Genomic DNA, 22465 nt, shown 5'->3' on the forward strand with positions numbered 1-22465 from the left:
ATATCACAGCAAAAAAAGTAATCCGGGGATTTCCTTAATGTAGAAATAGCAGGGTTGGCGCCAGGCCGATGCCCCTTCCGGCCACCAGAGGGAGGCCTCGAGCCAACCACACCTCTAATCAAGCTTAACACCCAACAGCTGGGCTAGAGCTTATATAAGCGCAGTGAACCAGTCGTTCAGTGCTGGGTTTTTGCCAAAGTTCTGAGCCAAGCTCCTAGCCGGTAACTTAAGGTATTGAGGTCTGTGAGCTCTTGTGCCACACCTCACTTTTTCCTCTCCAGTTTTCTCTCTCTGGAGGTTTCCCTTAGCCATTCAAGTTCCTCCCCGTTTTTTGGTTTTGTTTGGGAAGTTTTAGATGAGTTTTCCCCAGTGCATCGGGGTTGCCATTGCTTCCCTTGGTGTCCTTTGTTCTCCCTTTTTTCCACACTCGGTGTGGTATTTAGTTTTTCCCTTTGTTTTACCTGTCCCAAGCTCTAAATGTTCGGCACAGGGGCACACCGTTGTTAGAGCGTGGTTGCTCACCCAGTAGGCTGTTGGTATCATCACCCAGCTGACCTGGGTTTGAGACCACCTTACACCACCATGTTGAAAATCTGTAAAGAATATGTTACAGATGTCACTATCGTCACCGCATTGCTGGCCTGGGAGTCCATCAGGCCTGCTAGTGCATGTCTACAGTCAGAGGCTATTGTAGAATGACAATTCAAATGTGAAAAAAATATTAATTATGGCATAGTACAGTTATTTCAGACACTTGATCTTTTCTATACTTTAGAATTCCTCTTCCAAATAATAGAAGGTAAACTATTTTGATATGTAAATCATGTGTAAGTCACGAGGTGTCCCTTCATAGATACAGATTATCCCAGGTTCCATAAATGGGATGTTTGGTAATCTTGCTCCCTGGCTTCATTTCTGGATTTTGACAACTGAATAAGGATCCAAAAATGTGGTGGACTCTTCATAACCATTATTAGCCTTGTGGGAAGAATTCCACTTAGATTTAAAATCAGTTTCCTCTTCACCAAATCCCACATCATATGGAGAACCTACATGAAACATGTACACAGACTGCTTATGTTGTTGACAATAAAAAAAATTTTTAAAAAGATGATTAAAAAATGTAATAAAAAAGAGAGAAGAGAAGAAGAAAATACTCACAGTCCATATCAGCCTCTTCCTCTCTATTTTGAGTACTGCAGAAGTCATAATAAAGAAACAAGTCATTGTTACGAGAGGAAAGAGGAACAGCTGACACAATAATGGAAATCCTATTCATTTAAAAATCACAGAAATCTGAAGGTCATTGCCTACCGTAGCTGAACTGCCTCAGATTCTGTGAATAAAAAGAACAATTAAACCCCTATAATATTAGAATTAGGGTAGGTACCGATTACTAGATGGTTAGACATAGTACATATTTTCAGTTGCTATTCTAGTAAAAAAAAAAACAACAACTATTTACATGCTAATAATTCACAAGTTGGTTACCTGGTGAAGTAATGGCTGTTCTCTTCATGAATGCCACCACAGAAGCTACCAGAAGACATAATAATATGGGCAGTGTAATGTACAAGGGGATGAGAGGGTCATCAACTGTGTGTAAACAAGAATGATAGAGTATTTAGAAACACAGTAAAAATTATCAGTGGGAATTATCAGTGGCTTCACTGACACTCACAAAAAGATAAAACTCACCAGATTTGTTTCCAGCTGTACTGTTTTCAGATCCAGATGCCCACTTATTTGTTTCCAGATCAGGAGTTTTGGCCTTATGTAGACTAACTGTAATATTACTTATCACCTTCCAGTTTCCTCCATTATTGTTTGTGTTCACATGTATTGCACAGAGGTACTGCCCACTGTCTGACTCCATCGCTGCCCTGATCGTGATGTTGTGCGTGTACGGTTCTATGGTTTGGTTTGAGAGCCTGTCTAGGTGTCCATGCACGTCACAGTGGTGACCGTGTTTTATACTGTTCCACTCAAAGTCATATGAGTATACACAGGTGCTGTTCTTTCCAGAAGTCTTGATCCAGTACACCACAAAATTCTTGCGTTCGTAATTTTGTGTAAACGTGAAACTGCAGTGTAGCGGTACAGATTCACCTTCTTTTACCTTGACTAGGTTTGTTATTTCAGGCATGGATGTCACTGGAGAGAAAAACACAACTTTGATGACCGTTCCTAAATCAGAGGACTGCCTTGAGCTTCATAAAATACTACAACAAAACGATATGAATGAAATTAACATGAAATGTACTCACTGTTTGGATTTGGAATGGCAACTATAAATGAATCAATAATGTTGTGAGATGATTTGAATGGAAAAAGGAAGTTCTTATCCAGAGCCTTAACACATGCAAAAAATCCACTCCTAACTTTCAGTGAGCATTTAGGATCTGATTCTTCTTCTGTGCAAAAATCTGTTGAGTTGCTGAAATCGTTAAGTGTGAGGAGTTTACCATCGGAACACTTTACCAAGCATCCAGTTCTGATAAAGTTATCAGACTTTGTGCTTATTTTCCATTTGTTGGTGTCACAGACTAACTGTACTTCATCCTTCATGGTATAAATGAACTGGGTATGTCCTTGGGGAAGAAGAAAGAATATTTACAGCAAGACTGAGGAAATTAGTTTGATAATGCAGGCATTAGTTTGGATCTTGTTAATAACAATAACCCGTAGGATAAAATGTGTATTGTGCATCTACCACAAATTGCATTCTACAAAATCAAATCAAAACTGAAAAAAACTCCCAAAATATTAGAATATTAGACTATATAACCAAGTGTGTAATTGCCTTCTGCTTAGCTTTACAGAGGTAAATTCTCCAATGTTACTTTTAATCAATACATTTATGCATGCACATAATTAAAAATGAGATAAAACGGATATGTGAACAGACATTGAAATATATGATGACGATAAAGTACATTTTTAAAGACCTCACAGACTATGTATAGGTCAGATTAGGGCATAGAAATGAAGACTGTGTAAAAGACATAAAAGCATGGATGTCAGATAACATTCTCCTACTATAAACCCAGACAAGGCAGAGGTCCTCCTATATGAAACACTGGCATAACAATATAGACATATAAATCTCTAAATAAGCTTGCCCCTCAGTATCTCAGTGAACCTATTTTCTATTATGAATGCCTAACATCTACTTTGATCAGAAAGTAGATTTATAATTTATTTCTGTTCACAATTCTATAAAAACTCAACTGCATAAACTAAAAAAAAAAGAATTTGCAACAGTATGATATATAATTAATTGTGAATGTGTAATACAGGATTATATGTAATGTCCAGCATAAGCCATAATAATATGATAATACACAAAAAAATGTGAAATTACTTACCGTGACACTTGTCAATGAAAAAGACCAGAAGGGCAAGATACTGCAGCAGTATGTTTCTCTCTTGCAAACAGTGGAAGCCTGAAGGGAAAAGCAGGAGTTAGAGAAGTGTTAGAAAAAATCTGTGACTGTTGCATGCCTTTCAGTTCAGAGATCACTTATAATAAATTTTTACAAAAACCTTGCATGCATCATGACCTACTGGAGGAGGTAGATCTTAATTTATGCACTAGCAGCATCTGGCACTGAAAGAACAAATACCAGGCACTGAAGAGAGACATAGCTACATATAAAATGTTTATATATTGTCTTTTATTAATTGATTTATCTGTTAAAGAAATTGGATCAACACTCTGGATCACATGCCAAAATGCACGTGCCTCTTCACAACGTCATCTTTGTTTACAAACTTAGAAAGGGTCAACAGGGGTAGCTGGAGAGAAGCTGGAAACCAGTATTCCTATTACGACCCGCCACAACCAGCGCATCACAACGTGCTGGTCATCTGAATGTTACAGCAGTCAATGTTCAGGACTCAGTCAGTGCCTGAGGTTTTGAAGGCTCAGTTGAAAACCTGTTTAGTCCAGCTTTTGAAATGCGTTTTCATGTTAGATAATAGCTGCAGATCTTGGGATTTATGGATATAGAAGTGTTCATGGACGCAGGGTGCTCTCGCAGGTGGAGCGGAGGAGCGTTCAGGTCTCGGGGAGCCCTCATGTCTGTGCTACCTTCTGTTGTCTCTCTTTTAGCTAAGCCATTACAGCTAGTTCTGCTGGAAACTCTGCTGCACTCTACACTTTTTCTCAGTCACTTTAGTGCCTTTCTCAGATCATCATTAACATTTGCAAAACGATACTTCTCACAACAATTTGTACCAACAGTACCCACAATGGATTACTTGCAAAAGTCTGTAAGTTGATCAATATCCTTAGTTTATGTTTAAAAGTAAATATTTCTGTCAATGAACATGTCAGTGCCATCAGAGTGACAAGTGCACGAAAGTGACTGCGAAAACTATAATGACTGTACAGATTGACAGTAACTAAAGCCACCAGCATTAAAGGTTACAACAAGGCTCCTATTTGGAAAAAAAACATCAAGGTTAAGAATAAATTCAGCAGCCTCATTACAAGTTGACTTCCGACCCAACATCAGTACTTCTGTTTTTTTTTTTGTTTTTTTTTACTTCCAATGTTTTTAAGAAATCTAAGGTTTTTATGTCTTTAACACAGTCTTCCATTTTGCTGAATCTGAGAGTGGGACTATATAATGTTGAGATTGAGACTATATAATGCCCTACCCAAATTACAGTAACATGACAATACATCCACACGCCCACCCAGATTAGATAGATAGATAGATAGATAGATAAGATAGATAGATAGATAGATAGAATAGATAGAATAGATAGATAGATAGATAGATAGATAGGATAGATAAGATAGATAGATAGATAGATAGATAGATAGATAGATAGAGATAAACTCACCATGGCATTTGCCAAGAAAAAATACCACAATGGTAATATACTGCAGTTCCATATTTCTTTTCTTGGGCACTATGCAAAAGAGCAAAAGTGTTCAGCTTTTCCTTGCAGGGTATTCAAAATATGTGAAACCACATGAGGAACAGGAAGAAACAGAAGTTTCTCAATATGTGTGTTTTCAAACGTAACAACAATGTTTGTAGTACGCTAGTGTGTAATCCGCCTCGTGCACCTGCTTTTCTTGGTCAGGCGCTGTTAAAACAAGTCACCCGTAGATGGCGACATTAATTAGGTTTTATTATGTAGATTTACACGTTTTAACCTGGGATCTGTTTGGCCATATATCTTGTGGTCAACATTAACACGTCTTCCGCCGAACCTGGAAGCCTTTTGTAGGCTTTGCATAAGTAGGTCTATTGCGCAGTATCCAAAGGGTTAGACTGTTTACCTGTTTTGTTTTGAATCTGTTTTCAGCAGTAGACATTGCACCATGTGACATGTGACGTGTGAGTTGAAATCACAATTAATCGCGCCAGGCTCAACTAAATATATATTTAATAAAAGAAGTGACAAGACAGTCACTAACCTATTGCTATTCTCCAAGCCTTAAGGTTTACGGCATGTCTTACTTAGTAGCTAATGATGCTGGAGGTGAGAAAACTACTATTACTCTTATAACAGCGTTATGCTCACGATGAAACGTCAGTTAATTACAGATTTCTCCAGCACCACAAAATACTATGGCCAGAAAACATGCGTTTCTTCCATATAGCCAGCTATAATTTAATTTTCTTCTAGGGCTAGCTACAGTATATACCCATTATGTCACCTTCTATAAGGCCTATATGTACAACGGTTTGTACCCGAGACGGTAAAGATGCATATATTCCTCATTCATGTCATTATACTCATAACATTATATTTACATTTCCATGCTTGAATGCATCGTAAAGACTTGTCTCATTCTGTTAACAGATTTGTAGGCTTTTGCAAAGAGTCTACCTAAACTAGACAACGGTTGTTGCACTGAACCTTTGCATAGCTGGAATCGGGACTATATAGTTAGTCCTACCACCATCGTTGGGCAGCATATCCTGCAGTCGGACAGTCTTTGCTTACTTCTTAAAATTCTGGTAGTCGCAAACTCTGTTGTTTACAAGCGAATGTTTTTTAATGAGCCTTTTATTTTTTTCACTCAAAAGCTAATTTTTATTAATTCGTGAAAAATGAATTAACGAGGCAAAACATTACATCAAAAAATAGTTTTTCGTGTGTTGTATTTGGTCCTGATCAGCTGGAAATACTCTTCATTATTGTCATCGGTTTCGATGGCTCGTTTTGGGGGGGGAAAAGCTCGAAATCATCCTGTGGGATTCCCTTCGTAATGACGCGAGGAGAGGCGGCTCCTATTGGCTAGGGGCGAAACACCAACTCACCATTTATGGATCGTTGGCTTGGTCGATGTCGTCAGGCTCCAACCTAGAAGTCAATTTCCACAGTTTATGTCTGATTTGGGTACAGCGTTATCCTGCTGCTCACTGCTGTTCAATACGACCAGTAGAATGGCGCCAAGCACCTGGTCCTGAGGAGAATCTCAAGCGTCTTTTCAGAGAACTTTCCGAGAGTTACTTTACGCAGGGCAGAGTTCTCCTGAAAACATTGAGTTTTCTTTTTAAAAAAAGAAAGGATACTTTGCGCAGTCACCTCAACAAAACGGACTATTTTAAGGTGACCGTGTCCGTCTGACAACAACAATAAGTATGGTGAGTTATCTTTAACTGGCTACCTAACCAGGAGTCGTTGTTGTCTGTTTACGGTTGGTGGCTATGACAACTTTGACAGGCAATAACTTTGTAAAAGTTTTTGTGTCATCGTATCAAAGCTGTAACGCTATGCTTTTTCTACCGACTGGTGTTTTCCGACCTGCGTGCGTAAAATCAAACGACTGTTAGAATAAAAGAAAGGATTTGTGTTATAATAAGGAACAATGACGTCCTAACCCGGTAAAATAAAGGAACTAGTTTATGGAATTATGGAAAGTATTTGCCACTAGTTTTGGTAAACTACCTAGGCTAAATAAACCTGCAGAATGAAATGTTCGCATCTGTGTTCTTTGACGGGTGATGATGCCGTGTTGTGGACTTGAAATTCAAACCCATTAAGATGCACTTTGAGGGTCTGACTGAATTTTGAAAACAGAAAACGCCCTCACCTGGTTGGCAGGTTTGTCTTTTTTATTAGTGCACTTGCTTCCTTTTTTGAACAGGTCGTACTTTGACCTATATGTTGTTTCAAGTGACAATTGAACGTGTCTCATTTATAATTTATAGAACATCATCTGAAACTTTGAACAGTTGCCTGCAGTTTTTCTTCGTTCTTATGTCCTGTAGTAGCAGGAAAGCGGGCCAAAGACGAGTTTGAATCATTGCATGGATCTCGGTTAGTTTCATAATAACATTTGTCTACACTTTGCATTGACTTGCCTCTCGTGTTACCACGAAATGCCTAGTTAATATCCACACAACGCCGCAGAAAACTGAGCGACATATAGCGATAGTCTGTTGATCCATACTGTTGATGGACTGTAAATGTAATTAGATATTCACAGCCTGAAACGTCATTTTACACGTTCTGCTTAGCCAAATCCTTCGTGGTGTCTTTGCGCTTGGTCGCAGGACAGGTTATGCCACTTCGTCCCATCCATGCAGTTCAACAGATGTTTGCAGAGCTATGCCACCAGCAGAACTGGTTTTCCCTCAGGGTCTGGGTTTTTAAACAAGACTCTGAAATTTGGAAACCTGTTCTTAGAGAAAATGATTTCAAATAAACCCATTAAACTTCTGTCCGTGCTTATCCACATGCCTTTAGGAACTTAATGATATATTTTAGCACTGTAGTCTAATATGCTAGCATCAGGATTACATCCTTGGAGACAACAAAGCACTTCTGTAAATCACTCTGGATAAGTGTGCTTAATGCTAAAGTTGTAAATATCAATCTTGGTGACATCCATTGTATGTTAGGTGGAAAGTCCTGATCAATGGCGTGAAAAGACTTGACAATGTGGCTGTTCGGTTATCAAGTTCAAGGTTGTACATAGTGTAGTCAGACATGGACACAGGTTTCATTCAGTGTAAAAGTGTCAACAATGTTCTCCTCCAGAGTCTAGCTAACTCTGTTAAGCTTTGTGATTATATTGTTTTGGCTAGACTTTTGTGTTGGAATATCTCAGCAACCACAGTACTCGTTTCATTCATGATACCCGAAAGGAGAAGGACTGGTTTCTTAATTTGGAAGTTACAGTGCATGTCCATGTCTAGTGTAAACACACAGCCCACATCGGTGACCGATGTCAACAATGCCAGCCATCAGAGACAAACTGATGATAGGAGAGAATTTCCAAACACAGTGTGTCTAGACACTCAAAGCATAACATATTAATTTACCTTTGTTATAGAAATGCAGGATTAGCCTGCTGTTAACATGGCAAGAGACACATCAGCAGGGCGACGAGAATAAATTTTAATGTATGAGCATTTCATTTCAGTTGCAGTTTGCACTGTGATGTGAATGCAGATGGCTGCAGTGCACGCAGGTTCATGTGTCTGAAATGTCATAGGAAAGCCGTCGTCCATTGCCAGGGCAGCTGAGGGATTTGTTTCAGTCTGCATTACTGATCTGCATGTCCTTGACTACGTTCTGCTGTTGGTGTACTTTGATGCATTTTCTTTTAGTCTGAAAGGGAATTTGGGACCAGGCTAATGTAGCCTTGCTGCTTGGTATGTGTGAAAAGAATCAATCAGTCACATGGACTGTCTGGGACAGCAGACGCTTGCTCTGCTCATTTTTTAAAATCTCTCTCTGGATGCTCAATAGCAGGTCAGTATAGCAGCATATGCTTTGCATTAAAGTCTCCAGCAGGAAGATGTGTAGCCCCCCGCTCCCCCCCCCACAAACTTACTTTGGAAACCTGCTCTTTGCCCTCTTCCTGCTCTATCAGGAGGCTACAGAGGGATCCAGCGACTGTACTAATGAAGGCCATCTGCATCTGAGCTGTGGCGTTCATAAAGTGCTGGTCCTGGCATGCCCCACACGGCTGCAGGCTTTTGGATTGATGGTTTAAGTTTGTCAATAGCCCCTTCACTGCAGGCTAATACACTACTGCAGGGTTACTGATAATTTCCCATAAAGCAGACAAACGACACAACAACGAAGCTGAAGAACAACTAAGAATGAAGAATGTTTACATTGTTCATTTTTCTTTTCTTTTTTATGGCAGTGACTCTTTACTGTGTGTGGTACATATGGTTTCCTGTTCTGCCATGATGCTGAATTCATACAGCATCTTTTTTCTCTGCTTTGTCGCCGACACACTGAATTTTATTTTACTGGGTCTGTCTGAATGGCTGTTACTGTTGGCTCTGAGCATGTTTTCGGAGAAGCTAGCCGTTCTCTGGAGGACATCATGGTGGCAGGTTTTCTAGCCAAACCATAAAACCCCATGTGTCAGTACTGACTAATGCAAAGGCTGTATTCTCTTGCTCTCTCATATCTGACAAAGTTATGGCCTCTGGGACAGGGGAACGGTAGGGAGCTTACTGTTTTATTCTGGCATATAGGGTTGGATTTTTTAAAATATGAGAATTATAGGCATGTCCTTACTCCTCCCCAAAACTATCTAGACTCGTTGCCACCCTCAGTTGTTATGAACCGGCGAGAGGCCGATCCGTATCACCGAACATGTCCTGCAGACACGGTAAAAGATTATTCTAAGAGAAGGCCATTGCCATGAACGTGACTCCAGGTTTTTCAGCTCAGAAACACGGTCACTGCCCCTGTGTTCCTGCTAGGACATGGCCATGTCCGTAAACCGCACCCTGACCTGTCCCGGTTCTCTGCGTGAGGCTGGAGTAGGCTGCAAACGCTCTATACTGCTTGTTTCCGTACTGCCACATCTGGGTGTTTCTGATCCATTTAGGTTTTACATTTTCCAGCATTTTGGCAGGCACCCTTGTCCAGAGCGCCTTATAAAATCGCACTGTGATCTCTGCCTAAAACATATCCTCATGGTAGAATAAAGAGGCTAGCACATGCTAGCATTGTCCCACCCTGCAGGATGAAGCAGCTGGGGTCAGACTCGTGCGGCCTGTTCGACCTACTCGCGCTCTTCCATTTGGCCCGCGTGCTCCAGTGCACCAGCTGGCCCAGCAGTGAGCGGCTCCTGTTAGCAACTGTCGGCAGGCAGAGCGCCTTTGATCGCCTACGATGTACACCGGGAGCTTTTCATCTGCGCAGCAGTCACGGTGTGTGCTGCCAGATAGAACAGCGGTCCGCTTGGTTAGTCACTAGGGCGAGAAACATCTCGTCTGTTCAGTGTTACTGGAAGAGTTCAGCCCTGGTTTGATATTACGGTTGCGCGGTTTTGAAGCCGTTTTTGACTTGCCTGTGGATCCGGGCTGTCTTGCTCGTATCGGGCTGGAGCCTTAGCTTGTTGCCCCCGGTGACGGAGAGCAGATGCACTGCTGAATACACGGCCGTGTCGCACCGAGGAAGGACTCATGGCCACATCTCTTATTCACAGAAGAGATACAGAACGTTTCACTTGCAGCCGCAGCCTGCTCAGGGCCGGTGTTTACACTTCGGTTTTGCAAGGAAGTTTTGAGATTTTTCCTTGCTATCAGTGGTCTGCAAAAACAAAGAAAGGGGAAGGTGACCTAAAGGAGTAGTCTACTTTTCTTCCCTGAACTAAAACACTGCTAAAAGTCACAGACAGATTAGCATGACCTCTGAGCATGATGAAATCTAGCCTTTACTACGTTGCATTCTGGGTTGGCTGTGTTGCCACTCTCATGTTGCTGTATTCATGAAAACATTCTTTCCTTCCATACCCAAACTCAGAATAAAATTAACTTATTTTTGTGTCTCCAAACCCAGAATAACAAAACAGCATTATGAATTTTCCTTGTTATCACGAAGGAGGATGATATTGCGGTTCGGTCTCTACATACCCAGCCCTCAAGCAAGCTCTCATACAAAAAAGCAGCAACGCTATTACACACATGACCTCAGTCCCAGCAACAGCCTATCAGTGCACGCTTCCAACAGCCTACTGGATATGGATTTGCATGTGCTGACTCATGACGGTGACAAGCTATTGAAAGGAGCGCGCAGGTCTCTGACACCAGGAGGACAGGTTATTTTTAACTCGTTTTATCAGCATCATGGCTATTTGATCATGGTTCTCCAATTCAGCAGAAAAGCTCAAGTAGAAAGCCAAATAACAGCAAGTTCTGAACTTGCAGGATGAGTCTGTGTTTTGAATGCTGCCACGTGCCACCACTCAACGTGTTTGTATGTCTGGTGTTTAAATAGTCGCTTTGTTTACAGTGTGTTTTGTCCTATGGAAAGTAACGCAGAGTATATCAAAGGTCCTGATTGGCAGACTTTGGGTCCTGCGGTTTCCTAATATGACCTAATATCAGGGCAGCCAATTGGGACACAGCCTCACTGTGTCTCACCTACACAGGAAGCCTGCGAATTGGGCTGCTTGAAAAATATGAAGATTATAGATAGCAAGTATGGCTGATCTTCTGTATGACTGTGTATCACTACCAAATGAAAGTTGATACCCTCAGAAAAATTTATGTTTGCCACACTGTATGCTCTGAGGCTATGTACAATTGATGTTGATCACCAAAGGATAAGTTTGAATCCTTTTCAAGATGGTATTTTTGCCTCCAGATTTCAGGAGTGATGCAGCATGTGATTCCTCTGTTGAGGTCATCTATCATACTGTGGTTAATTTGCTGAGGTTATATTTAGCCGATGACAGTGAATCACAGTTAAAATCATAAGTCATAATCTGAAGAAGGAAAGTTTAAACCATCAAGGCAATGTAACCTTTATCTTCTCTCTCCCTCTCCCTCTGCCTCTGTGCTTCATGTCAGCCTGCACATCTGCAGTTGTAATAGTCCAATGTCTGTAGTGCATAGTCCAAGGTCTGTGCTGGGTTGCACAATTTAGTGCATTCTCTGCTCCAGCACACGCCTATCACCTCCTGAATGCCTTAATAGTGCGCTGATGAGTGGAGTCATGTGGGTCAGGGGAGGAAAAGCATTAAACCCCTGACACTAAGTCCAGGCTCTCAAATCCAAGTGCAGTCAAATGTTTTTTTAATCACTGAGCAATTAATGCAACTCGCATCTGTTTCCTAAGTATGAATCACAGCCAGAACCAACCCTCCAGGAAAAGGGACGGAGTAACCCCAGTGCTGAACCTCACTGTGCAGCTCTTGCAGGGGCACTGGAGAACAGACATTAGGATCCAGCAGGCAAGCAGCCAGCCATGCTGCGGGGAGCTCTGTGAGTGGCAGCGCTCGATACACAGAGGGGCGTTCCTTCGTTTCCCGGCCCTCGCCTGCACCCATTTCCCGTTGGCTATGAGTAGGAGTTTCTAGCAGGCAGCATTCCTGAGCGCAATCTGTTTACTTTTCCCCGACTCTGCCATCATCAGAAACATACACACACGCACATACACACCACACAGACACAGGCTGCAGTGGGTCGGCCCAGTCGGCTCCTCTTCAACATTCCTCCCACTCTCGCTGGTAGCAGAGCTCAGGACAGATGCTTCACACTGATCTCAGATCAGCTTACTCTTCCCAAGCCTCCGCCCCTCAGCCACCATCAGAGATGCGCAGAAGCTGACCTCGTGTCAGTAAGGAAGGCACCTTTTGCCGACCAGCACCACCCAGATGCACCAGTCAGACCGGTCCTTCTGTCCCTGGGCAGTGGTGTTTTTATTGTTAGGTGTGGTAGAGGGCGTCGGAGCCAGAGTCTGGGCGGACTCGAGTCAGGGTGGACTCGAGCCCTTTCAGCAAACCTGGCATCTGATGTAGGCAGTTGAAGGGAGGTAGGACACCCAGTTTAATCAAGTCCTCACATGTGCCTGTCTTTGGTTAGTGGCCTCGCTGGGAGCCTCTCATGTGGCCTATTAAAATGGTGACGACGTTGTTTTGTGTCTCTGTGAATCCCTGTAAAATTTGTTTAGACAGGGCTGGTTTATGAGGCGACGGCTATTAACGCTGGAGCTGAAGGGTCACGGGATAGCAACACCTTGCAGGACACATGTCTGCTGCTTTCAGGGCAGCCAATCAGATTGTAGGACAGGCATCTGCTGATTTCAATGGGCAGTAAACCCATTCTTTTAGATGGCACTTATTCACATGTATTTAAATTGTTTTATTAAACTTCACATAGTGTATTAACATTATGTAAAAAAAAAACCAACCAAATTATTCTTTTGTTAACTTACTTAGTAACATCCTTTTTAGAGTGAAGAATGTACATTTCACGTTCACACGACATCGTTTTCTTCAGCTGTGGTTCCTCATTATGCTGCTATTAGTGGCCTGTCGGATGACTGAGATCTTCCTGCTTGTCTCTCTGTGCTTGTCTCTCACACTTCGCTGCCTGCAAGTGCAATGTCTCCCATTATGGAAATAAGATGTGCTGCTAACCAGTAAATCTGGTCCATACTGTAGACCTGTTCTCTCCGTATGGCTTTATTCTGCTTTTTTGTTGAGCCAGACGATTATATTTGGTCTGTGTGTAAATACCTTGAACTCTGCTCCTGACATATGCACTCACACATACACGCACCACCTCCATCCCTGATGTGTTTTCCAGTGCTTTTTCACTTTCACATCCTGATTTGCCTTTGATCTGGGAGGTCCTGTTTTCATGAATCTATTAAAGGAGGACAATTTTGCCAAGACCACAAGCTATGAGTCCTGGAATGAAGTGACTCAAGATACCATTTAAGCTGCTTTTCAAAGCAAGTTCCCTATAGTATATCAGCAGTTGCTCATTAAGGCATGCCCAATTCTTTACCGTAACAGAACATTCAGTAAATGGATGGCTGTACTTGGTATATAAATACCAGTATGGTTTTTCATGGTGGTTGTTCTCAAAGTCCATACAGATACAATAAAAATATCTGTTTTTATATGGATTTTGAAGACAAAATCAAGTTCTAACCTTCAAGTCATGGAGTAAAGTTTCCAAGTTGGCTTTTGAGTAGTAAAACCACCTAGAGAGTATCAAAGATCAGTCTTTTACGTTTCAGTTTACTCAAGTAAAACATGATTAGATGTGGGAATTTATTCTGGAAAAATCCTTCATAGTCAAAGATACACTGTTGATTCCTCCAGCTTTGGGCATGGATCCTAGACCACCCAGACACATTCAAAATCACGTCTAGGGATTAAAAAACTTTAAAAAATGGCATTTTTGGAACAGAAGTGACTTGAGTTCTGTGGTCACCAGTTTGAATAGTTGTCAGAACCATAGCTTTATAAAAATCACTGGCTTGTAAAATTCTGGAATGTAAATGATACCAGTTGCCGTTGAAACTGAACATAACTGTTAGAAGGAGTTGTAATGAATTCTGATAATATTGCTAAAACCCATTAGATTCTAAACATTTACTTTCATCTGCAAACTGGGATGTGTGGTCAGGTGATCTCCCATGAACTGTGACCTGCATTTATACATAATGGAGCAAGTCGACATGCAGTCTGGACAAGGGGAACCATTGTGTGACACAGGAAGTCACAGATATAGCTGAAATGATTTGTCTCTGTCCAGTGTTCAGAAGGAAACACTGACCTGTGATTTCTAAAAAGATGTTCCATCTGACATTTGCTCATGGTGTAATCTGAGCTCGTCCCCTTAGGAATGAACCATCGACCTTACTTCCCCATTCGATTTGATGCACAGCTTAAAGGATGGAGCATGTGGACAGAATGTCTGGGCTGAATTTAGCATTGGCCCTGGGTTTCTGAGCAGAAACCAGACGTTTCTGAGCCGCTCCCGTCTCGGTTTACGTTAGGCTCCCTGCTGCCATCGTCTCTGGAGAAGTCGTAGGTACCTCCAGCACCTCCACCTTTATCCTGCAGACTCTCTCAACACCTTTGAATTTTATACTTCTGTAATCTGATTACTACATGCACTGGTGCATTACCTCATTGTTAATAACAAGGATTAATTAGTGTAAGATTATGTAATTTAAGATTTGGAGCCGCCTCCTGTAAATGGCCTTTTGTCGGCATGGCAAAATAGACCAAATTACAGTCTAAAAATCGTAGGGCCATAGACTAGGGCAATGGCCAACACATGAACTAAAATGAACTAAATTGTTGTTAGATCATATGATGATGTAGTTTGAAAATAAGTAAAGAATTAGACCACTGTATACTTCTTAGAGAAAGAGATTATTCATGGATTGTGTACACAGAACATCAAGGCTTGTCCATTTATCATTGTTGTTTTTTGGGGAAATTACATCAACAGGCAGATCCGAACTTGGCGGGGGGTGGGGGGTATTTTGATTGTCTAGACAGTTGAAAGTCCTCTTAAAGAAACACAGGATCTGGCCATTTCAAGAGTTTTGGTCATTAGGTTTAGGTCATGTTTAGGTTATGCAAAATATTCTGGGCACAGGGTGTGAATAAATAAAATCTTCTATAGAATATTCAGAACAGGTCTAAGTAAATGGTTTCAGAATTGACAGAAATCATGAAAAATGTGTATAAGCAATGTAAAATGCCCTAGACCTCTTAAAGACAGTATAAAAATCATGAGTGTTTCCTGGTATTCTGCTGATGTGAAGTTATTATGCCACAAGCTCTTAGCCCAGCTGATGCTTTTCACACAGAGAACTTCCCATCAGTACCATGGGGACAGCCAACCAGCGATTTTCCAGAAGCACTCGAGTCCATGTGGTCTCGAGGGCAAACAGATTGGCGCTGATAAATATCCCATCGTTAATAGTGTAGACACACTAGCACTGGCGGCATTGTTTGCCCAAGTGATTCCTTCCAGGAAGCCATTTCGGAATGCTGCTTGAGTAAAATGTCATGCCTGTACGCTTGCCAGCGGCCTGCACTTGAACGCTCTTCCTGCAGTTTGCTCCACCACTGCAGTAATGCAGGTGACAAGAAGCCCCAAATCCAGCTGCCATCCTTGGTCTGTTGGCATGAAAGCTTAAAAGCAAAATTCCAGTGTTTGTTGCCTTTTCCCATTGCCTTTTCCAAGGCTTAGAGTGAAAGAGGAATATCAGACATTACAAACTGTTAATATGCCACTTATGCAGAAGCACAATATTCTATAGCAGTTTTTGTTGGTTTGGTAGAGAGCACAATCCGAGTGATCTTTAAGTCGCCTGGACTATCTTACTGTTCTGTGCTTGTGTTCTTTAACTGATCACTTCCTAAAAGTGCATTGTGTGTATGATTTTTAGCTTGATTCTTATGAAGGCTCCTTAAATCACACCTGCTCTCTCTCAGGTAGACACCTAGGTAACTGATGGTGGTATGCCCAGAGTACTAGCACACATGTTAATAGGTTAATAGCAAATTTTCCAGTATTTTGGTCAATATGTTAAAATACTTAATTATAATGTGCACAGGAACTCAAGTTCAAGATATCATTGAATGATTTATATGCTTGTGGTTGTAGAAGTCTGTTTTGAACCTGGAACTGAAAGTGGTTCTATATCCTGAGAAGTCCATGGGACATACATACTCTGTTGCTGATAAATATGTAAGACAGTATGTGTTACTGAATGTCTGCCAAGAATGTCTGCCAAATGCTGTTAATGGAACCCTATGGGAGATCATTTTTGTTGTGTGTGTTCCTTTAGGAGCATGCATTTAATATCCACACTAACACCGTGTTAGAACACTGAAATGCAGTTTTTTCTTTAAGAGAATTGTTTTACCTGACCTGGTGGTGACCTAGGTTGGCAAAGGGGAGAAGATATGCTAACAGGCAGACAGACCTTCTCTCAAGAGCCCTTGCAATGGAGTTGGAGGTCTATGCCGGTTTTAGCATGTGAGGGTTCATCTGTCTAAAGTCCCACTAATCCGCCCATAATAAGGTAACCCTCTTGAGGACACAAAATAAATTATACTTTTCTGCCCTCTGTAAGCGTGGCCATAAAAAAATGTTCATTTATTGGAGGAATTTTTAATGCAGCATAAAAAAATAATCTCCTGCCTCCATTAAGACACTGTTAAAAGTATATGATTTGCCATTATACTCTTCTGCCAATGATTTATTGGTTCATTAAAATCTAATTGGAGGGTACAGAAATGAGTCATAGATGCACTGCTTACTTTTAAGGAACATCCATCCATCCTCACTTACACCACACACCCACACCCCACTAAAACTGAAATGTTTTGGGCTGGACTCTAAACCTGCTCCAGACCTATTTCTCCGTTTGCCCATCCTCCACCTCATTGACTCGGAACACTCTGGAGTCTAAAACGCTCTTCCAGTCAGACCTCCGTAATTCCCAGCTGTGGTTGGGTTGGAAAACAGTACATTGTTTATTGTGATTCCTGCTTCGTTACAAGGAATTAACCAGTGCCTCAATGTGTAGTCAGGTTTGGTACACACAATAAGCAGATGGGTACCTGACCTCATCGTTTTTACTCATTACTTTGGACGCTTACATCACAACCACATTACATTAGCACGTTTGATACTACATATTGTACTGTAAGTATATAGCACATTTTCTGTATAAATAAATGAATACATTTATAAAAATAATGGTTTTTAGTCCCTTTTTGTGATAAGTCTAAGAAATGCAGCAAAACGAAACACCCATAAAACTGTCAGTGCAGGTTAATGTCAGGTCATCTCCCCAAGCGCCTGCCGTTTTGAGATCAGGCTGACCAGCCCAAAAGTGAGCCGAGCCGCTACACATGGTGACCGTCCTGCCCCGTTCTCTGGGTTCCAGTTCAGAGAGGTTTTATGAACATGGGCAGTGGGGTGAGGAGCAGATGTCTGGGAAGCGGGGGGAGAGCGTCTCCTCACTGTGCTGCTGAGCCAGGCCCAGCCATTTCCTGTGCTTGGACCTGACTCCACTCCCCACGTGCCATATAAGGAAATGGAATTTGCATTTTAGAACAGCCTGACTGTATGGACCTGGGGCTGGCGTGGCTTAGATTCTTCAAATGCTGCAAGATTTAATATTTGGGGAAATGGTCCGTTCCAGTAGTTTGTGGGTGAAGGTCTTAGCAAGACTTTACGTCCTCTTTTTTTAAAGGGTAAAGTCAGTTTTACGTTTTGGGGAGGTTGGTGTTGATGTTTGTATATATTTGTTTTGTTGCTAATGCACCTGTGTCACAGGGCTTGCAGAGAGAAAGAATTTATCTCCAATTACTGCCACTTTTTTAAGAGTGAAAGAAGGCAGGTGTTCACACAGATGATATGCTTTCAGTATGTAGGTAAATAACTTGTTTCCCCCGTTTACTAAGAGTGGTACACTAACAAACAGACAGGGCAGACAAACACACCAGGATAGGGATGGTGATATTGTAGAATATGACCAGAGAGGAGTACAACATAAACTGTCCCTGACACACTCATATACTCACTTCAGGCCACCCACTACATCTTCATCACACTCCCAGACTGCAGGTACCCATTTAGTACTGTATTATGATGAAGGTAACTGGTAGTTAGTTATGCCCACTTGGGAGGAAAAAATATATCCTTCTGGCTGCGTTGAAATGCAGGAGTTTGCCTGCTATTCATGGAGGCCAGTGTTAAATTGGGTGTCTTAAATGTTTATTTGTGGCTATGGGTCAGTTTTTGGATCGTGAACCTTCCCACTCCTACAGCATAGTGCATGTGCTCTAAGAGCCGATCTCGTTATCATGTCCTAAATTGGTCCTTGCTTCTCATGAGTGAACCACAGAGGCATTTGAATTCTGCTTAAACCTTTCATAACAGAACATTACAACTCCCAAATAACCACAGTAGGAACAAAATCTGTCTCTAAAAACGAGTGACTCAAATGAGTAGCTATATTCTTGCCAGTGGTTGAACCCTGTGTGTTTCTGTCCTGGTTAAAATGTTTTTCATTATTTTAAAAACCCAATCTGGTTCGGAGACAGCTTAAAGAATGTGATTTAAGATGTCTCAGTGTGTAGTCTTATTATTATTCAGTTATTCAGTTTTTAAAGTCATTCATATGAAGTTCTGTAGAGGGAAAGGTTTGTACAATTTGTGGTCATGTGCCACTCTTTTTTAATACAGCACAATCAATTACACGCACACGTGTGCGCACGTGCGCGCGCACACACAAACACACACACACATCTATATAATTATTGGTGATTAAGTGTATCACCAATATATAATTAACATTATTATACAATATTATAATTAAGTGTACAGTGAATCTGCTCCCAGTGAAAGGTCAGTGAGTACCACAGTGTGACATGGTCCGTCAAGTATATGGTAATATATCATAATATGGTGTATCCGGTCATTGTTCAGTTTAGAAATCCACTTGCTTTCATCCCAGCTCATCCCAATTAATCGGCTCATCTCATCAGCTACTCTGCAAGCCTGTTACAAGTTGAATGTGGATGAGTTAGATCAGCTTGTAAATTGTCGCTTCTGTTGTAAAGTATTCTAATGGCTACCAACTAGAAAACTGAATAAAGTTCTTTCTTAATTGAGGGGAACGGAGAGAGTGGGCGCAATAGTGGAAGACTGAGAGAGTGAGAGAAAGAGAGAGCATTGCCAAAAGTCCATTAACATTCCTTGCTGTAGCCCAGGCAGGAATGGAGTCTGTAAAGTGAGAGAGGTATTTACATTAGCTGGTAACAAAAAAAAAGAAGCCCCAGTTGTGTAATCTGCTTCAGTAATAAGTGCTCAGCGGTTATTGTAGCCCATTATTGTCCTGTAATTTGCCGTTGCTGGGTGTTTCTCTTACCATAGTAAGTTAATTTAGGCTTGAATAGTGAGTTCATTGGAGGAGAGGGAAGTAAAAAAAACATCAGCATCATCTCCACTTAGTCTGCTTTCTCACGCTCTCATTGACTGCTTCTCCATGCATTGTTCCACTAGTGCTGAATGTAGAATAAAGAAGGTTGAAATGTAGCATGATAGACATCATATCCCATAACACTGTCACTGCATTCCAAGGATGAGAGAAAACACGTCAGAGAAAATGAACAAAACAGCCGTTCAAAGCAGGACAAATGTGAAAAGCCCTCGAAGACAAAGCTCGGTTCTGGACATTGGGTCTGGTGTCTTCTGTACATTCTGTGTCTTCTGCGTCTGAGGAATTAAGTTGCTGTCTCAATGTAGTTATTCTTGGAGTGTTGGGACCGCAGTAGCCAGATGACACTGACTCATAGCACATGATGAATGACTGAGGGTCTCCTGAGATGCAGCCTCGGCAAAATAAGAGAGAGAGAGAGATAGAAAGACCAGTACGAAAAGAAACCACTGCCTGAGTGTGCAGCCGTAGCTTGCGAGAATCCTGACCTTGCACCTTTGGTAAATTCAGAAAAAATAAAGTCAATATCTAATATAGTGAGAGGAAACAGGTTGCAATAAAAAATGTGTCTATCTGTAAACTGGATGCGGTCACTTGACTGAGTGGACAGTTTTTACTCTGACCTCTATCAGCATTGTTCTTGCTTTTTCCAGAGGATTGACTTTAGAATGTAGAATTTAATTGGCTGGAGAAGATATGAGTGGGTAATATAAAAACCAGCTTTATAGGACTCACTGCTCTGTGACTGTTTTGAAGCGTGGCCATTATCCTCTCACACTACTAGGGCCCTCTGGTGGGTCCATGCCCCTGTTATGTCTATCAATCCTGTAACTACATACTTTTCATGTAATTTCCATGCAGTTACTTAATAACACATTCACATTAGTTACTGAGTAATAGGCCCTATGATTACTAGATAAACCTAGTCTTTTAATAAGAGGTTAAGCTTTATCTGAAAATATAAAAAATCTGATGTTCGGTGCATGTAATCTGAGCTCTGTGTGTAAAAGCAATACTTAACAGCTGTGTTTGTGTGTGTGCGTACGCATCTGTGTGTGTGTGTGTGTGTGTGTGTGTGTGTGTTAACAGGGAAGCCGGGGACATTACCGGTACCACTGGCAGAGCCACAATGTCAAGCAGAGCGGTGTGGATGACATGGTCCTGCTCACCAAAATCAATGAGGACGCCATTGTGGAAAACCTCAAGAAGAGATATATGGATGACTATATCTTTGTATCCTTTATCACTGTAAACTCAGGTTTCTCTGTATGACTCACCAAGGCAAACCACAGTATTACTGGAATAGTGAAATGAAGACCGATATTCAGTATACGGGGAGCTTTAAGGTCTTTCGGGCATTAGTGGGGAAGCATCCTAAATGATGCATTAAAAGTCAACTAAAGAATCATTTTGGATCCTCCCAGAATGTTTTGATAGTATCTTGACTGATAATCTATCATATCTTAGCACCACAGAAAGCAAACCTCCTATTCATCCTGTAGGTTATCAGCCAGTGCTGGAAGTGGGCCAGAACTCACCAGCACACAATACCCGTTGGTGTACCGTGACATTTTTTTTCTTGCACTCTGGCAGTTCTCATAACTGCCCTGTATTCTTTTCTGCCCTTTCCATATCAGGTTCTGGGCAATTCATAATGACCCTACATAAACTGCATTACCCAGGGGGCACTACATGACCACATGACTGTTCTCTCTACAACTCTAGTTGACAAGTAATGTTAATGCTAGTCTAAGTCATGTTAGTGCTGAATAACCATGTTGGCCAGGCTCTGAAAGTGAGTCAGACAGTGAAACAACAGAGCTTCAGTCAGAACCAGTACTGAAGGCAGGCCGGGAACATCAGGCTAACTTTAGCGCCACTCCTAGCAGTGAGGAGCCTGTTGACGTAACATCAGCAAAAACACCTGAAGCTACTGCTACCGCATCCAACTACAATGTTAACAATAACATTAGCAATGATGAATGGCCCAGTTGTTGGTTAAAGGATCAAATGATGTATTTTTGTGTACACATACATCAGTACACACATACAACAGTAGTCACATATATAGTATCATACAGATATTACATTTTTTTTGTAGCCTATTATATATGATAACCATTTGCTCAATTATTAATATTATCACTGCGTAAATAAATGTATGTTGTGAACATGAGTGATAACTCCTAGAATCTCTGCGAGTTATACTGTGTATGACCATTTCACTGCGAGTTATACTGTGTATGACTATATATGTGACGAATAAACCAAACTTGAACACTGAATCTCTAATTCACTGTAGAAATTCTGAATATAATACTTAATGGTTTGCTGTTATTGGCTGATACACATGCTAACATGAGAATAAGGGGAGTACTGGGAAAAAAAATGTCCTACTTCAAATACTGGACTTAGCTGTAACCAAATATTGACTATATAGAGCATGTGCCACAAATGTCAACAAACTCAAATGTTTGTTGATGAGTTGGTGTGCCGTACCATTGTGTGTTTGTTGATGAGTTGGTGTGGCCTACCTGCATGTGATTGTCAAGAAGACTCGGTAATACCCATATAACCCCCCCCCCCCCCCCCGGTTCATTTGGTTTGTCAGTTCTGTCACTGTACTTTCTCAAGCTGACTGCCAATGCTGAAATTTTGGATAAGTGTTTTTCAAGCCTGCAGGGTGCTTGTTAAACTTCTGATTTTCCCCACAAAACCACTTTTTATTCAAGCTGTAGCTTTCTCC

At 41.4% G+C, this 22465-nt stretch overlaps 2 protein-coding genes across 3 annotated transcripts in view; one reads left to right on the plus strand and one right to left on the minus strand.

The window, feature by feature from the left end:
- Positions 1–387: 387 nt before the first annotated feature.
- LOC113575739 lies at positions 388–4950 on the minus strand. Its single transcript, XM_027007408.2, has 8 exons — positions 4855–4950; positions 3369–3446; positions 2268–2591; positions 1699–2154; positions 1492–1596; positions 1315–1336; positions 1162–1196; positions 388–1049 (listed from the first exon to the last, which is right to left on the minus strand). The coding sequence occupies exons 1-8, from the start codon at positions 4904–4906 to the stop codon at positions 910–912; spliced, it is 1212 nt and encodes a 403-aa protein (XP_026863209.2). The 5' UTR covers positions 4907–4950; the 3' UTR covers positions 388–909.
- A 1363-nt stretch (positions 4951–6313) lies between these two features.
- The window catches only part of myo1ea (myosin IEa), a 43606-nt gene continuing 27454 nt past the window's right edge, over positions 6314–22465 (plus strand). For both annotated transcript variants that reach the window (XM_035521000.1, XM_035521001.1), the window contains exons 1-2: positions 6314–6614; positions 20809–20952. In XM_035521000.1, coding sequence (XP_035376893.1) covers positions 6612–6614; positions 20809–20952 — 147 coding nt within the window. In that variant the 5' untranslated portion in view covers positions 6314–6611. The remainder of the gene's footprint in view (positions 6615–20808; positions 20953–22465) is intronic.

Source organism: Electrophorus electricus, chromosome 21 (genome assembly GCF_013358815.1).
Source record: "Electrophorus electricus isolate fEleEle1 chromosome 21, fEleEle1.pri, whole genome shotgun sequence".
NCBI classification, from domain to species: Eukaryota; Metazoa; Chordata; class Actinopteri; order Gymnotiformes; family Gymnotidae; genus Electrophorus; species Electrophorus electricus.

Coding starts and splice junctions, on each gene's coding strand:
- LOC113575739 (XM_027007408.2), bottom strand. CDS start 4,906: ATGGAACTGCAGTATATTACCATTGTGGTATTTTTTCTTGGCAAATGC. Junction 3,447..4,854: donor TTTTCTTGGCAAATGCCATG/GTGAGTTTATCT, acceptor TTTTCCCTTCAG/GCTTCCACTGTTTGCAAGAG. Junction 1,597..1,698: donor TACAGCTGGAAACAAATCTG/GTGAGTTTTATC, acceptor GTTTACACACAG/TTGATGACCCTCTCATCCCC.